Here is a 17,325-nt window from a genome sequence, read left to right as displayed (position 1 = left end):
CTTGTAAGAAATATCATCTCTATATAATCTCTATATAATCTCTGTATATAAAAATCAGTGTACTAACAGACTGACTCACTCACTAGCTCACCATTGCCCAACCCAAATCACTAAGGATAAACAACTGAAATTTGCAGACGAAAGTTGATCTTATATTGTAGGAGTAGCTTAAGGAAAGATTCTTCGAAATTTCACCCATAATGGGGTGAAATAGGGGATGAAAGGTTTTTTTGAAAAAATGTCGCTGTGAAGGCAGTTTTGGAGCTAGACCTATGTAAAATGGTATTTGGTTCCTAGGTCAGAAATAAAAAAATACGTGTTTCAGCATGGGTGCGAAATGGTGGGTGATTTTTTTTAAAATAAATCGTTGTTACAAAGCTAATAAAGTATTTTAAAGCTACATCTATCAAAATTGAAATTTAACTTCTCGGTTCCAAATGAAGAAAACGCGTTTCAGTGTTTTTGGAAATTCAACCCCGAGGAGACTGAAATAAAGGATTAAATGTCTTATAAAATATTTCATTTTGAAAGCATTTTTTAAAGTTAGATCTTAGAAAATTTGGAAGTTGACTTCCGGTTAGAAACCAAAAGATACGTGCTCCACTATTTTTGAAAATTCAACTGAACTCTTAAGATCGTTAAATAGGACTAGACTCGTTTATTGATTCATCAACACCAATCCCAAACCGCTAAGGAGAGAAACTGGAAATTGTAAGAGGCTGTGGACCTTATTCTGTAGGGACTCTTTAAGGAAGGATTGTCAAAATTCCACTCCTAAAAGGGTAAAATAGGGGATGAAAGGCTTTTTGAAATTATGTGGCTATTAATGCAATTTTGAAGCTAGAACTACAAAAATTGGTATTTGGTTTCTCAGTCAAAAGTAAGAAAATTATGCGTTTCAGAATTTTTGAATATTCAACCACTAAGGGTGTAACATAGTGTGTGAAAGCCTTTTTGGAAAGAAATCATTATTAAAATACTACTAATGCATTTTAAAGCTACATTTGTGAAAACTGGCATTTCAGTTCTCGATTAGTAATAAAAAATACGTCTTTCAATGCTTTTTAGAAATTGAACCCCTAAGGGATGAAAATTTTTATGTAAGGGGATCCAAGTTTCTATGGAAATTTCACCGCAAGAATTTAATAGACAGGATCAAGAAAAACCTCGGACTCCAGCAACCAGATCCGCTTTTTTGTCAGAAGTACGTCTGGAAAAGACCATGCTTCTATGCCCTTAACTGGTGTGAAAAGTTTAAATAATGTTGTGATTCGTAAACAACATAAAAATTCAATTAAGGAAAAAAATCTGTGCAAACAACACAGTCTACGCGAGTAGAACAGCGGGTTATAAGCTGATAAGCATATCAATTTACCGCTCACAATTATTACAGAAGCGTCGAATACTCAGATGTGGTCAATCTCAGACTGCAAAGTAATTTTGCCGCGTCGACTGTGCGTGTGACAGACTGTTAATATCTGTTAGTGCTGCATGTGACTGTTTCAAACTGTGAGTTGTGGCGGGAATGATCCTGAAATGTGGTTTTTCCTCATTGCGTTCACTACGTATGCTGCTCCACTACATTGTATAAAATAGCGTGCCTACCAGCCATTATTTTTGGGTCTAAAAACACCGGTAAATTAATTCCTGCCACTCTAATGGCAGACCACACTCCTGTTTTCACACATAGGCTGTTGATGTAACTGACGGGGATTTTCAGAACTCCAGCGTCCATTATGCTGCAAATGCACCCACCCCAATAAATGCACAGAAACTTCAACAGAAGAAAAGGAGGATTTAGTGATCGACGTCTCCATCACTGAACATCCATGAACACACTGCAACACCCAGTTGCCATTGCAGATGTCGAACATCATTACCTGAATTATGGAATTTGTTCCTTCAATTCCAGTCTACGATCGATGGAGAGACTATCGATTTCGTACCGTAATTCCTATCACAGATCTGATTAACACGTAGCATAATAGGGTTAAACCAAAATGTCATAATCAATAAATACTTAATCGTACTAGGATAACATAAGGCTTCTCTGAAACTTCCTGGCAGATTAAAACTGTGTGCCGGACGTACACTCGAACTCGGGACCTTTGCCTTTCACGGGCAAGTGCTCTACCATCTGAGTTACCGAAGCAACCCAAGCATGAGACACGATCCGCCCTCACAGCTTCACTTCTGCCAGTAGCTCGTCTCTTACCTTCCAGGCATCACAGAAGCTCTTCTGCTAACTTTGCAGAACTAGTTTTTCTGGAAACATCCTCCAGGCTGTGGCTAAGCCATGTCTCCGCAATATCCCTTCTTCCAGGAGTGCTAGTTCTGCAAGGTTCGCAGAAGAGCTTCTATGGAGTTCGGAAGGTAGGAGACGAGGTACTGGCAGAACTGAAGCTGTGAGGGCGGATCGTGTCTCATGCTTGGGTTGCTCAGGTGGTAGAGCACTAGCCCGTAAAAGGCAAAGGTCCCGAGTTCAAGTCTCGGTCCTGCACACAGTTTTAATCTGCCAGGAAGTTTCATATCAGCGCACACTCCTCTGAAGAGTGTAAAGTTCATTATGGAATATAAGGCTTCGTTTGTTTTAATCTGAACTGCAGACGGATACTAGGATCGAAATGAATAATTCTACTTTTTGTGATGATAGGCTGCATTTACAGAAGCAAATTCTATATTTTTGTTTCACTGTTTTCATTCGCGACTGTGCAACAGCTCGTAAAAGTATCAGAGTTGTTGAGTCAGCTTGTTGGGTTTCAGACTGAGTTTGGTCACAGATTTGTGAAATACATATTTTCTCGTGCTCTTGTCTAAGACAGTTTAATATTTCGGTAGAACTGCACACCTAGATCGCTCCGACCATGAAGTTGTATGTACACTCCTGGAAATTGAAATAAGAACACCGTGAATTCATTGTCCCAGGAAGGGGAAACTTTATTGACACATTCCTGGGGTCAGATACATCACATGATCACACTGACAGAACCACACGCACATAGACACAGGCAACAGCGCACGCACAATGTCGGCACTAGTACAGTGTATATCCACCTTTCGCAGCAATGCAGGCTGCTATTCTCCCATGGAGACGATCGTAGAGATGCTGGATGTAGTCCTGTGGAACGGCTTGCCATGCCTTTTCCACATGGCGACTCAGTTGGACCAGCGTTCGTGCTGGACGTGCAGACCGCGTGAGACGACGCTTCATCCAGTCCCAAACATGCTCAGTGGGGGACAGATCCGGAGATCTTGCTGGCCAGGGTAGTTGACTTACACCTTCTAGAGCACGTTGGGTGGCACGGGATACATGCGGACGTGCATTGTCCTGTTGCAACAGCAAGTTCCCTTGCCGATCTAGGAATGGTAGAACGATGGGTTCGATGACGGTTTGGATGTACCGTGCACTATTCAGTGTCCCCTCGACGATCACCAGAGGTGTACGGCCAGTGTAGGAGATCGCTCCCCACACCATGATGCCGGGTGTTGGCCCTGTGTGCCCCGGACGTATGCAGTCCTGATTGTGGCGCTCACCTGCACGGCGCCAAACACGCATACGACCATCATTGGCACCAAGGCAGAAGCGACTCTCATCACTGAAGACGACACGTCTCCATTCGTCCCTCCATTCACGCCTGTCGCGATACCACTGGAGGCGGGCTGCACGATGTTGGGGCGTGAGCGGAAGACGGCCTAACGGTGTGCGGGACCGTAGCCCAGCTTCATGGAGAGGGTTGCGAATGGTCCTCACCGATACCCCAGGAGCAACAGTGTCCCTAATTTGCTGGGAAGTGGCGGTGCGGTCCCCTACGGCACTGCGTAGGATCCTACGGTCTTGGCGTGCATCCGTGCGTCGCCGCGATCCGGTCCCAGGTCGACGGGCACGTGCGCCTTCCGCCGACCACTGGCGACAACATCGATGTACTGTGGAGACCTCATGCCCCACGTGTTGAGCAATTCGGCGGTACGTCCACCCGGCCTCCCGCATGCCCCTCGCTCAAAGTCCGTCAACTGCACATACGGTTCACGTCCACGCTGTCGCGGCATGCTACTAGTGTTAAAGACTGCGATGGAGCTCCGTATGCCACGGCAAACTGGCTGACACTGACGGCGGCGGTGCACAAATGCTGCGCAGCTAGCGCCATTTGATGGCCAACACCGCGGTTCCTGGTGTGTCCGTTGTGCCGTACGTGTGATCATTGCTTGTACAGCCCTCTCGCAGTGTCCGGAGCAAGTATGGTGGGTCTGACACACCGGTGTCAATGTGTTCTTTTTTACATTTCCAGGAGTGTATGTAACTGTTTATGCGGCATTACACGTTCCCACCCCACTGACACCAATGTAAATTCAGCAATAAGTGGTACTTAGTAGTTCTGAGACACTGCTACTTAATTTGATAGAAATATTTTTGATGCATTACAGTTCTGTCGTCGTAAGTGACGTACATTTATGAAAAAGTGACATTTTACGGTCAGAAGATGCTATATGGGAAGAACTGTTAGTCAGTCGTGAAAGTGCCGTAAGTGACTTTTGTGATGAAAGTGATTCCTAAAGCTGATGTTCCTGGGGAAGTTATGGACAATAATGAAACTGGTCAGTCCATCGGATCCTAAGTCTGCGATGAAAAATTCACAGTCCTCGCTAAGCATAGTCATTGTCGGAACACAGCTGTTCCTAGCAGAAGAGGCCTGCCAGTTGCCGATAACATGTTGTCTATATTCAAAGAGTGGAAAAATGTGCGAAAGGATTTATGAATAACTGAAAAAACATCAAAATATTTAATATGAGGATTTAAAAAAATTAATAGCATTTTCAGCTAATTAAACTACAAATAAAGTCTTTAAACCCGGACTATTTTCAAGTTTAATCATTGAAAAAGTTTCCTTGACAGTTTTTACGTACAAGGGGAGGACACGACGTTTGGACCGAGGATTTACTGCAAACTTCGTACACTCGCAGTACTTCATTAGAAAAACAAAATGTGTAAGCAGTAGCGCGTACTTCTCTAGCGTTATTGAGAAAACCGCAAGATAATTTCGGTTGAGAAACGTATGCCTGTGCGTGGCTATTTTTACCATGAAGGGGCGCCAGACGAGTGGTTAGCATTCATGCTCTGTAACCGCTGGATCGATTTTCCCAATAACGCTTGAGAAGCACGCGCTACTGCTTACACATTTTGTTTTTCTAATGAAGTACTACGAGTATACGAAGTTTGCAGTAAATTCACGTTCCAAACGTCGTGTCCTCCCATTGTTAGTCTCGGATTTCGATACATTAATATTAATGATGATTGAAAGAGAACGTGACACATGTAACCGCTCAATGTCATTCAAACGATCACCTCTCGATCGACGTTAGTACTCGTGATGTCATTCGCCTTCATACATGGCAGTGGACGTTTGAAAATTCGTGACGCTAGCTCAATGGTCGTTGATTGATTTAAATGTTATTCTCGGCTGGCTCTTAATTCAATTACTGCCATGGGGTGAGGAGAAAGAACACATCCTGGTGATACCAGCATTATGCGTATTTAGATGTTCGATTAAGCTGAATGGTTTGCAATGTCCCAATGATTCTATTCGGACTCTATGCTGATGTACCGACAAGGACCATTTTCGCAGATAAACATGCAAGCACGTAATGGATGTTAAGTTTCTCAATATAGTTCGTCGCACTCACACATTATACAAGCGCTGTAAGAACAATTTCATGCATTTACATTTTTGGTGTTCCACAATATTGGTTGGCTAAATATTATGACGATACGTTGCATACAACTTTCGCAGATATTGTTTATCATGTAGTCAAGACTACGTAATGAAGCCAAAATCGTGGGTAAAGTTGAAATGTAGTTTGTTTATTAACACTTCTCTTTTCACTAATTAAATATGAAATATGAATCGGGATTGGAGGTGATGATCCTATCCTTCTTTTTTAGTATTTTAGGTCCCCGTTAATTAATATCTGGTAGTTAGTAAGCGAATACTTTTTTTATCCTGGCGCGTTGTTTGTATCAGTTACCCCCGCAACCGTCCAAGGATAAGATTATATTAATGTTCCGCTGACACGTGTTTCACCGTTTTATAAAATGCAGAATTACGTAACTATAGCTTTCCTTTGCGCACAACTTTCGTGGGTTCCACAACCATAATAGTTTCATTATAGCGTTTTTCCCAGCTAACACAAAGTTCGAATTATGTTGTCGGATTCATTTTCACTTCGCCCGACAATAAACGTCTCTGATCACTTCGTCTCACGTAATGTATTTTAAACGTGCTTGTAGAGTCTTTAAATAATCTCCTTAACGAATTTCGCAGTCGCGTACCACTTTTTCATCGACTAGCACGATCGCGATAACTGAAGGTAGAGAGCTCAATAATGTGTTACATGTTCTTTTATATGTATTAAAAAACAAACGCGCCCCTATATCTTTCTGTCCCGCTTGGTCTTTGCTACTTTGCTTTTTATTTCTTTTCATTATGTTGGTTCTTGGTAATACTGTGCAGTTATTAAAGTTTCGCATTACTTTCCCCTTTTTAATTCTTCCCCGATTTTAATTAATATGATGCTAATTGACACGCCTAACTGCAAGGTACCGTTACACACAAGAGAAACAAAATGCATTTCCTGTATAAGAATCGTTTCATTACAAAATATACTATATTCAGGCAATGTTTCCAGCAATTATGTGAGGGTCACTGTGATCCTGGTGTAGAGTACAATTTCAGAGATAAAAACTACTAGGGTTTAAGCTGGTACGCCAGTCGACACATTGTGGAGCACAAGCGGTGAAGGCTGCCTGTTCCCCAATCAGACGCAGAGAAAGCGCTTATGTAGTACGTGAAAGGCAATTTGCTTTGAGGAGTGTCCTTTTTGATTACGCAGGCGGCGCAGAGGCGTTGGCGTTTGTGCGGACGCCGCTGGCGGAGGGCCCGGGCCCCGACGTGGAGCTGGTGATGGGCGCAGGAGCGCCCTCCGGCGACTCGCTGGGCTTCCTGCGGCGCCTGGTGGGCTGGCAGCGCAGCGCGTGGCGGAGCGTGTGGGGCGCCGCCGCCAGCCGCGGCGCCGACGCCTGGTCCCTGGCCGCCGTGCTGCTGCGGCCGCGCTCCCGCGGCTCCGTGCGCCTGCGCAGCCGCAACCCGCTGCACGCGCCCGTCCTGCGGGCCAACTACTACGACGACGAGCGGGACCTGCAGGCGCTCGTGCACGGCATCAAGTTTGTACGTTAGCCGCGCCTCGCGCTAGGTCGATTTACCGCCGGTCCCCAGATTCCTCCTGCCGCACTGTGAGATCAAAGAGGCGCGCCGCCGCCCGGGGCAGGGCACGTCCGGGCACAGGAAGCATTTGTCGCTAGAAAGTTCGAGCTTTCGCGTTACAGAGAACGCCAATTGACCCTCTGCTTTTAGCGAGAGGCATCGATCACGAAGTAAACTGCAAATTGCAGGTGGCTAGCAGAAAATGTAAAAGGTTACTGAGTGTGGTTTTCCCTTGGCGAGTGGTTGTTGCAAGGCGCTGTGTGTCGTGCTAGAGCCGATATGGTGGAAACTCGGAGTTGGAAAATTATTTCACGGCTTTTAAGTAAAACTAGTACTAATAACGCTACACAATAGGCACTCGGGTGATGCTGCGGGAATTAGGTTAGAAAATGAGACGCTTAAAGTAGTAAATGAGTTTTGCTACTTGGGGAGCTAAATAGCTGATGATGGTCGAAGTAGAGAGGACATAAAATGTAGACTGTCATTGGCAAGGAAAGAGTTTCTGAAGAAGAGAAATTTGTTAACATCGAGTATAGATTTAAATGTCAGGAAGTCGTTTCTGAAAGTATTTGTGTGGAGTTTAGCCACGTATCGAAGTGAAACATGGACAATAAATAGTTTAGACAAGAAGAGAATAGAAGCTTTCGAAATGTGATGCTACAGAAGAATGCTGAAGATTAGATGGGTAAATAACATAACTAATGAGAAGGTATTGAATAGAATTGGCGAGAAGAGAAATTTGTGGCACAACTTGACTAGAAGAAGAGATCGGTTGCTAGTACATGTTCTGAGGCATAAAGGGATCACGAATTTAGTGTTGGAGGCCAGCGCGGAGGGTAAAAATCGAAGAAGGAGACCAAGAGATGAATACACTAAACGTATTCAGAAGGATGTAGATTCCAGTAGGTACTTGGAGATGAAGAAGCTTGCACAGGATACAGTAGCATGGAGAGCTGCATCAAACCAGTCTTCGAACTGAAGACCACAACAACAACAACAACAATAGGCAATGGCACAGCATGAAAATGGGTGAGGAAGCACGGTGAACGATCCACTCTATACGGGGAGTAGTAGCGTAGCTAGCGATAATGAAAAATGTACGTTTTATCTTATGCAACCTTGCCCCTATCCCGTTATACGTAATAGACGTAACAGGACTCAATAAAGTGTCTGGTAAATTTTGAAATTTGTTGGTCAGGCTGTTGTCTAGGGGGACGGCCACAAACATGTCTCAGTGTCTGATTGCGATCTTGCGATCTTCCTGATACTTTTATATCTTCTTCATGAAAGGTACCACCGCCAAATATTTATCGACTGAATGTAGCATTTTTCTACTTAGACGGTTATTTCTTTAATCTTTTTTTTCTTTTCACAACCGGTTTCGAATTTTGAAGTCATTTTTTAGTGATTATCTTCAGATTTTTCCAAACTAAACAAGCCTTATACAGTGCAACTGTACATGATGTTTTGACATTTTATGAAAAATATTTTGTGTACATTTCGAGTCTTGTGAATAACACATTCCAATTGACTTGAAAGACCAAATTGATCTTCTTTTTTCAGTATTTCTGCTTACTGGTGCTGCTTTTCTAACCATTTATGTCTAAATTATCTCCTCTCACGCATGTTGCAAAAATTTCATGTAGAAGACCATCTAATCTCTCACAAGGCAATATACAGGAGTTTAAGGGGATCGGTATTAGCGATAAAAAATTCAGTCGTCAGTTGCAAATATCTTATTATTTCGCTTTACCGGTTTCGACAAATTAATCGGTCTTCTTCAGAAGCCTACGAAATGAGGGATATTTTAAATCTTTAAAACTTTCTTCTCCCGTCCTTGCTTTTCACGGAAATTTTATATTTAGTTGATGAGGGTTATAAAATAAGCCATTTAGAAGAATACGAAATATACAAACATTCCCACCTACATTCAAAATAATTGTTCACTGAACAACTTGCATTAAAACGGACACTATTTTGACTGCATATGGAAACCAACCTATTCCTTTTATATATCAGTACATACAGTATACATGTATTACAATAACCTTTAATAGACCTTCCTGCTAGAGTAACAGTTTGACATGTACATAGATGCGATTCACTTACTGCAAATTTTCAGTCTGTGTTCACAAAAATCAAATACAATGTGTTCATTTTTGGTCATATGATTTGATGCTTCTGGGAAGAAGAAATTGACATCTGTAAACCAAGATTAAATAAGTTTTGTGTAATAAACGACTTATACTTTACATAAATGTATAGCCAAGGTCTAAAGATTTATAATATACCTAATTTTACGGGTTTCTGAAGGTGTCAAATTAATTTGCCGAAACTAGTAAAGTGAAATAAAACCATATTTGCAACTGATAACTGAATTTTATTTTGAAACATAGACTAGAGTTGCTGAAAATTACAGCCACAAATAAAAGATAACAATTTTTCGAAACAGTCTGACATATTTAAATCACGTCGACATCGTTGCTCAAGCACTCACTTTTTTTTCGCAGGCCATGCTCTTGTCACTGAGCTATCCAGGGCCTTCTTTCGGTCGGTCACCGAGCTTCAGTACAAAGGCGCTGACTGAAAGCACAGAGGCACTTAGTAAAAATGTGCATCGCGTTTTATTGACTGCAACGGCCTAGCAGCACTACTCTAACGGCACGGGAAACAAAGGATAAAGGCATGTTAAGTTAGCAGCTTATCGTTGATAGCGAATACTAGCTCAGCAATAGCGAAATGAATGTTCGTTTTCTTATCGCAGAATAGACAAGGAAAAGACTATCTCTCAGTTGTAAGTTTGTATACGACACGCGAACTCGAATCAGACTTCAGAAAAGTACATTGTTTTGCGGATCTGCTTCGCTATCAACATTGAGGTTAAACTTCTTTCTGTGAGAACGTCTGAATGAATATTGCCCTGTGTTACTATGTAAGGAAATTATAGCACGAGGAACATATTTTTGAGGATACATAGCGTTACGTTCGACGCTGAACGAAATACTCTAATTTCAGTGAAGTTATTTTGAAACCCTCAATATACAGTGACCAACCAGAACATTATGACCACCTACCTAATAGCCAGTATGTCCACCTGTGGGACGGTTAACAGCGGTGGCACGGAAGCAATGAGGCCTCGGTAGGTCGCTGTATGGAGTTGGAACAACATCTGCATACAAAAGTCACCTAATTCCCGAAAATTTTGGGGAGGGCGCAATGAACTCTGACGCCACATTTAATAACATCCCAGACATGTTCGATCGGTTTCAGATCTTGTTAGTTGGGGGGGGGGGGGGCAGCACATCAATTGGAACCATTCCATCACTCTCTTGATCTTGTGAGAAGGTGCATTATCTAGTTGAAAAATGACACTGCCGCCGGGAAACATGATGGTCATAAAGGGGTGTACGTGGTCTGCAACTAATGTCTGATGTCCTTGGCCGTCATGGTGCCTTGCATGAGGTCCACTGGACCTACGGATGGCCACGTGAAGGTTCCTCAGAGCACCGTGGAGCCGCCGTCAGCTCGACTGAACCCGCAGTACAGGTGACAAGGAGCTGTTCCCCTGCAAGACGACTGAATCGTGCTCTCTCATCGGCGTGATGGAACATTTCGACACCTTTCCTGTTTCAGCTGTCTACCCAGCCTACAACATTATACATCTGTAATGAGAAGTGGCCAACCAACCCCACGACGTCTGGCTTCCCCACGCGTTGAAGACACTCACGACAGCATTCTTTGGACATCCAACAAGTCGTGCATTTTCCTAAATGCTTGCGCCGAGCCTGCGGGCCACCACTGTCTGTCCTCGGTCAAACTCCACATTTTCCTCACACTCACTGATACTGCATTCACCGTGCGTGTGTCTGATCTACAGTCATTTCTCGCCAGGTGACCCTCATACCACAAGGACGGGTTTATATCGACAGTAGTTCGGTGGTCATAATGTTCTGGCAGATCGTTGTAGGTTCTGTCTGATTCATATGCGAAGAGCTTGAATATTTGAACCCATATTTACATTTGCGTTTTTCTTAAATATTCTCTAATTACTCGTTTCCATTTCTGGTACCTCGTATCGTGTTGAATATTTATCCTGTGACAAAAACATTTCACATATACGCGCTGTTTTGCAATTCTTATTATACGCTTCTAGGAATTTGAGAGAGATGAGGAACCCGTGGGGTACAAGCGTACTGAATATTGCTCACAAAATCTATAGTAAAATATTAAATGAAAGGCTACGAAATAGTCGGATGTAATTTAAATGAATGAACAAGCAGTTTTCCGAAAGGAAGGGTCACATATAAACAATGTTTTTGCACTGAAACAGGCAACACAAAACAGCCGAGAATTTAATCTGGATACTCAAACAACATTTGTGGATCATTAAAAACGTTTGCTACAATTCAGATTCAATCGCAAAAACTCTACATAAGGACATCAGAATTAGAATTGACACGGGTAAAGAGATAACGCAAGGGTGTAGCTAATCAACAACATTCAATTTCTGTATAGACGAATTAGTCAGAGAATGGGAAAAATACGCTATTATACGCGGATGATCTAGTTATCATACAATATAGTGAAGATAAATTATAAACAGCACTACATAAACTAAATGAGATAGGTGCAAGCTACAATCTGATTATATCTACCAATAACACTAAAATGATGGCCATTTTAGGTATTCACCTAATATTAATAAAAATAATCCTCAATAATAAAACGGTATAAAAGGTAGCCCATTTCAAATATTTATGATGCGACATATGATATGATTAAAATACAGATATAGAGAAGAAAGCTAATACTTACCAGTGTACATGTGGCGCAATAAGGAGATCGCTTAAGAATAAAACAAGAAAAAGCACACAGCTAACATTTTATGAAGTCATCTCAGTTCCAACGTTGTTACATGGGACGGAAAGTTTGACCCCGAAAAATTTAGATTTATGGCAACTAGAAGCATCAGAAATGAAATTTATAAGATCTGTGAAAGAGTGTATTAGGGAAGAAAAAATTAGAAAACAGGTAGTAAGGGAACGGTACGGAGCAAACCAATAGCGAGAAAGGCACTCTTATACAAAAGAAATACGGAGAGAGCATGTACTCCGTACACCGCCACAAAGACTTCTTAAACTAGCAATGGATTATAGATGATGGAGCAAGGCTAGTGTGTGAAGACCGAGAGTGAGATGGTGAGGCCAGAGCAGGCCCTAGAGCGAGACCTAGATTGGCAGAAGAAGAAGAAGATAAGGTATATCAGGAAAGGGAAGGCAGTGATACAAAATAATTTTGAAGATCGAATCACATTCAAATATCCCGTTTCACGGTACGCACACAAACGGAGAAGAGGGTGCAGTTTCCAGTACCTATTGTAATTACGAAATTACATAACATCTTCGTTGGACTTCAACAGCTGCGGGAAACTGGCACGTTCACAACAGGGAAGGTAAACTGTGCTGCTCCACGAACGCGCCGTATTGTAGACTCTGAAGAGGACGTCTTTCGTCACATAGAAGAGTACCTGATGACAAGGAATCGGAATACTGCCCACGCTGGAGGCTCGTTTAGAGCACACAGGTCGTAACTCATTGTCTCCGCTGTTTGCGTACCGTGGAGCGACTGGTTTGAAGTCTGAAAGTAAGCCGAGGTTCAAACATAATTTACGTTCAAGCGGTAAATTTACGACCAAGGGTGCCTTATCTGAATTTGTTCTAGTAATCCCCTCTACAAACCTTAGAAACCCGTAATAGGTACTTTGACGTAGCCTGTATATAACCAGCTACTACATACATGTTAACTTCTGTAATATAACACCGCGGTACACAGGTAAGTGAACTTAAGACATGCGAGTCTACATCACCGGGGATACATCACACAGTGACTGTTATTGTCACATTGAATTGATGAGTTTGCACCCCGTTGACAATTACGCTCATCGCAAAAATTTATTCAGTGTCCAGGCGCATCATAAAAGAACACACGTAACTAAGCAGGTCTGTCAAAAGAAACAAGTAATTCACGGACGGCGTTACAGGTGAAGTAATTACGAAGAAACTTCGGTATTTTACCTGTACTATACCTATCGCAAAATAGAAATTATACTATAATTAAAATATTGCTAACCACAAGTTATTTTTTTTTTTTTTTACCATTGCAGCTACTTGAAGGAGAAAATCGGTCGTGGTTATGAGTAGGGTATCCAATTATGTTTTGTTCTAACATTGAGAAGCCTGAACGTAAAACAACATAACATGTCTCCGATGTAGGTGACTAATAAAATCCCAATAATGATTTTCATTGTAAACATGAGTAAGCTGACAGTAAAGCCCGCCCGGTTGGCCGAGCGGTCTAACGAACGGCTTTTGGGGGGGGGGGGGGGGGGAGTGCCTGGTCCCCGGCACGAATCCGCCCGACGGATTTGTGTCGAGGTCCGGTGAACCAGCCAGTCTGTGGATGGTTTTTAGGCGGTTTTCCATCTGCCTCGGCGACTGCGGGCTGGTTCCCCTTATTCCGCCTCAGTTACAGTATGTCGGCGATTGCTCCGCAAACAGGTTCTCCACGTACGCGTACACCACCATTACCATGCAAACATAGGGGCTACACTCGACTGGTGTAAGACATTCACTGGGAGGTCCACCGGAGGTCGAACCATACAATAACCGTGGGATCGGTGGGGGCGGCGGAGGGGTGAAGTGGACATCGGTAGTCGTCGTGGGGTTATGGACCATTGCGGCTGCGGCGGGGATGGAGCCTCTCCGTCATTTCTAGGTCCCCGGTTAACATACAATACAATACAAGCTAAAAGTAAAAATACATTTCATTAGCGTCATGGTACATATAAATGATTTGCAAAGCAATATTAACTTAAAATGTTGTTGATGAACAGAATTAATCAATAAACTGGGATTGAAAGTAAACTACACAAGTTGTAGTTTGTGGGCCTTTTTCTGGCACTAATAGCAAAAAACATAAAACAGTATCATTCAATAACGCTACAACATGAGAATTCTTTTAGTGCAGCAATAATGAATGACCGTCGAACTTGAACCTCAGTCGTTCTACACGTATGTAGACGATGAAATATTGCACTGAATGAAAATGTGATTTCGTTGGTTATCAAAGCTAATGGAGTACTTTATTTATTGTAGAATTTAAAAAATTAATATACCTAAGAAGACGAAATCGATATTGATCCGATGACGGTATATGCCGTCAGGGGGATAATAGGTGTACTGCTAATGATTCCAAAGTCGTCCGCCAACAGACAGAGTAGTAGCATAGCTACCAGACGGTCTTCTGCGTCTACCATTTAATAGGGAATGTTCACAGTCGGAAGGCTCCTGGTGGTGCAGATGTGTGAAGCAAGCGGGCAGCCATGCCACGGAGTCCACTCGTACTTCTTACAGGCAACTGAGCAAGTTTGAAAGTGGTCAGACTGAGGCCTTCGGAGTGGCGCCATGGTCCTTTGGGGAAATGCCACAAACTTGGACATGAGTTCTGCGGCGATACTGGTACCAGTAGTCACTCGAACATTCTCCCCCGTAGACGGAGTTCTGGACGTCCATGCAACACTGACGCCCTCCAGAATCGGTGTATTGTAAGGGCAGCGGTGCTAGATCGCACAGCTACCACACCACAGATAAGAGGGCTTCTGAGCCCAGACACGTCAACACGTAGCGTTACGAACCGGTTATTAGCAGTGGGATGGTGGGCGCTGGCACTTCTAACCCGTATTTCGCTCCAGCCACAGCATCGACAAGCACGGCTCGACTGGTGCCTTCAGAGGATCCCTTGGAAGATGGATGCACCGTGGTCTTCAACGATGAAGGCGGATTCTGCTTGGTTCTAATGGTTCATATTGCTCTGCACTATCGGACTTATCATCTGAGGTCATCAGTCCCCTAGAAGTTAGAACTACTTAAACTTAACTAACCTAACGACATCACACACATCCATGCCCGAGGCAGGATTAGAACCTGTGACCGTAGACGTAGCGCGATTCCAGACTGAAGCGCCAAGAACCGCTCGGACGCACAGGCCGGCGCGGATTCTGCCTGCGCGCAAGTGATGGTCATTTGTCCGTACGACGAAGGCAGGGTGAGCGGTCGATGAGACACTGCCCCCACCCACGCCTCATTGTCTGGAGCGCGATAAGCTACAAATCTCCCTCACCTTTGCTTCTGTGGGGGGGGGGGGGGGGCGGAGAGGAGGGGGGGGCACGCTATCCAGCGCTCGGCACGTTCAGAATATTGTTAGACCCGTTCCCTTGCCGCTCTTGCGACAGGAAGGTGATGTGCTGTTCCAGCAGGATACGCTCGCCCACAAACTGCCCGTGGAACCCATCGAGCTCTGAAAGATTTTCAGAAACTTCCCTGGCCAGCACGATATCCGGACCCGTCGCCAAGCGAGCACGCGTGGGATATGATTGGACGAGAAGTGACTCGTGCAATTCGTCAACCTACAACTGTCACAGAACTACGTGAACAGGTCGAGCTGGCGTGGCATTACGTACCCCACGATAGCATTCGCCATGTGTACGATTGACTGGTTGCCAGGGTCAGCGCCTGAATTTCCGTCTCTGGAGTCTACGCCAAGTACAGATATGCGTGTTTCAGCACGGGTCGGCGCTTTGCACCTCTGAACCACTTGTGCTATTGATCTGTAACGTAATCATTTCATGTACTCCACGTGCGCTGTTGCAACAGTGGGTCATATGTGAATTGGAAACCACTGAAAAAGTGTACAAACTTTTCTTTCCGGCAGTGTCTGTACGGTATACTGTGCAACAGAGCGCAATCACGAAGTAAACCTATCAAATTATATTAGTAGGCAATAACATACTTGCGAAAATCAGAGCATCAAAATAGCTTCTAGTTCGTACCGAACTTATAGGAGATTGGAAAAATGAAAAAAAAAATTGCTGAAATGACATACTTTTAACGTGAGAAGACAGCCATACCGTGTAAATCTACTTACAAATTGGCACTTACTTCTGTGACAACGTATGTAGCCTCATTGTTACTCGAAAGATTAGAAAACTAATTTCCTTCGATGTTCTACAGTTTATTCTGGTGCTTACTAGAAATTCGCCTCTGACAGTGCTTCAGCATTTGAAAAATGAAAAATCACACCATTGTTTGAATTATACATTAAACTCTAGGTGTTCCTAAAACTAGATCAATTCGTTGTGTCCGCAGCTCGTGGTCGTGCGGTAGCGTTCTCACTTCCCGAGCCCGCGTTCCCGGGTCCGATTCCCGGCGGGGTCAGCGATTTTCTCTGCCTCGTGATGAGTGGGTGGGTGTTGTATGATATCCTTAGGTTAGTTAGGTTTAAGTCGTTTTAAGTTCTAGGGGACTGATGACCATAGATGGTAAGTCCCATAGTGCTCAGAGCCATTTGAACCAATTCGTTGTTCAGAAGACTGGAGGAAGAAAAAGGTACACGATACCTGCTCTGTTAAGTTGGAGTTAAAGTAAAACTTCTCTTTGATAATAGATTATTACATCTCAAAACATTCCACAACCTACGGCATGTCATGGATCGGATGAAGAAGATAAAAAAGCTTATTTACTTTACTTTCCATGTGAATCGATATTCAATCCTTAGAATGAGTACTTTGAAACATAAAAACTTTAATGTTTGAAAAGTCCTTTCGAGAAGAAGTAGTGAATGTTTTACCATGAATTCCACATTGTTGAAACAAATACAACCGTTAATCTGTGAACGAGTCTGACCGGCTACTGGTGGCAGAGACTACGTAAACTGGTCGAAGGATAGGGCCCCAACGGCGAGACTGTCCAACAGAATCATTATTTCCATCAACAATCTTTCCTTTTTACACTTTTCAGTTAAAAAAAATGGTTCAAATGGCTCTGAGAACTATCGGACTTAACATCTGAAGTCATCAGTCCTCTAGAACTTAGAACTACTTAAAGCTAACTAATCTACGGACATCACACACATCCATGCCTGAGACAGGATTCGAACCTGCGACCGTAGCGGTCGCGCTGTTCCAGACTGTAGTGCCTAGAACCACTCGGCCACCCCAGCCGGCTCTTTCAGT

The 17,325-nt window shown here is 43.4% G+C and overlaps 1 protein-coding gene across 1 annotated transcript in view; it reads left to right on the top strand.

Annotated features, from left to right (window-relative positions):
- Window positions 1–17,325, top strand: part of LOC126344954 (glucose dehydrogenase [FAD, quinone]-like) — a 125,049-nt gene that overhangs the window by 94,375 nt on the left and 13,349 nt on the right. Inside the window, exon 4 of the mRNA XM_050002067.1 lies at window positions 6,886–7,224. Coding sequence (XP_049858024.1) covers window positions 6,886–7,224 — 339 coding nt within the window. The remainder of the gene's footprint in view (window positions 1–6,885; window positions 7,225–17,325) is intronic.

Source organism: Schistocerca gregaria, chromosome 1 (assembly GCF_023897955.1).
Source record: "Schistocerca gregaria isolate iqSchGreg1 chromosome 1, iqSchGreg1.2, whole genome shotgun sequence".
In the NCBI taxonomy this organism is placed as follows: Eukaryota; Metazoa; Arthropoda; class Insecta; order Orthoptera; family Acrididae; genus Schistocerca; species Schistocerca gregaria.
The sequence above is the reverse complement of the archived record's forward strand: the minus strand, read 5'-3'. Positions and strand labels throughout refer to the sequence as shown.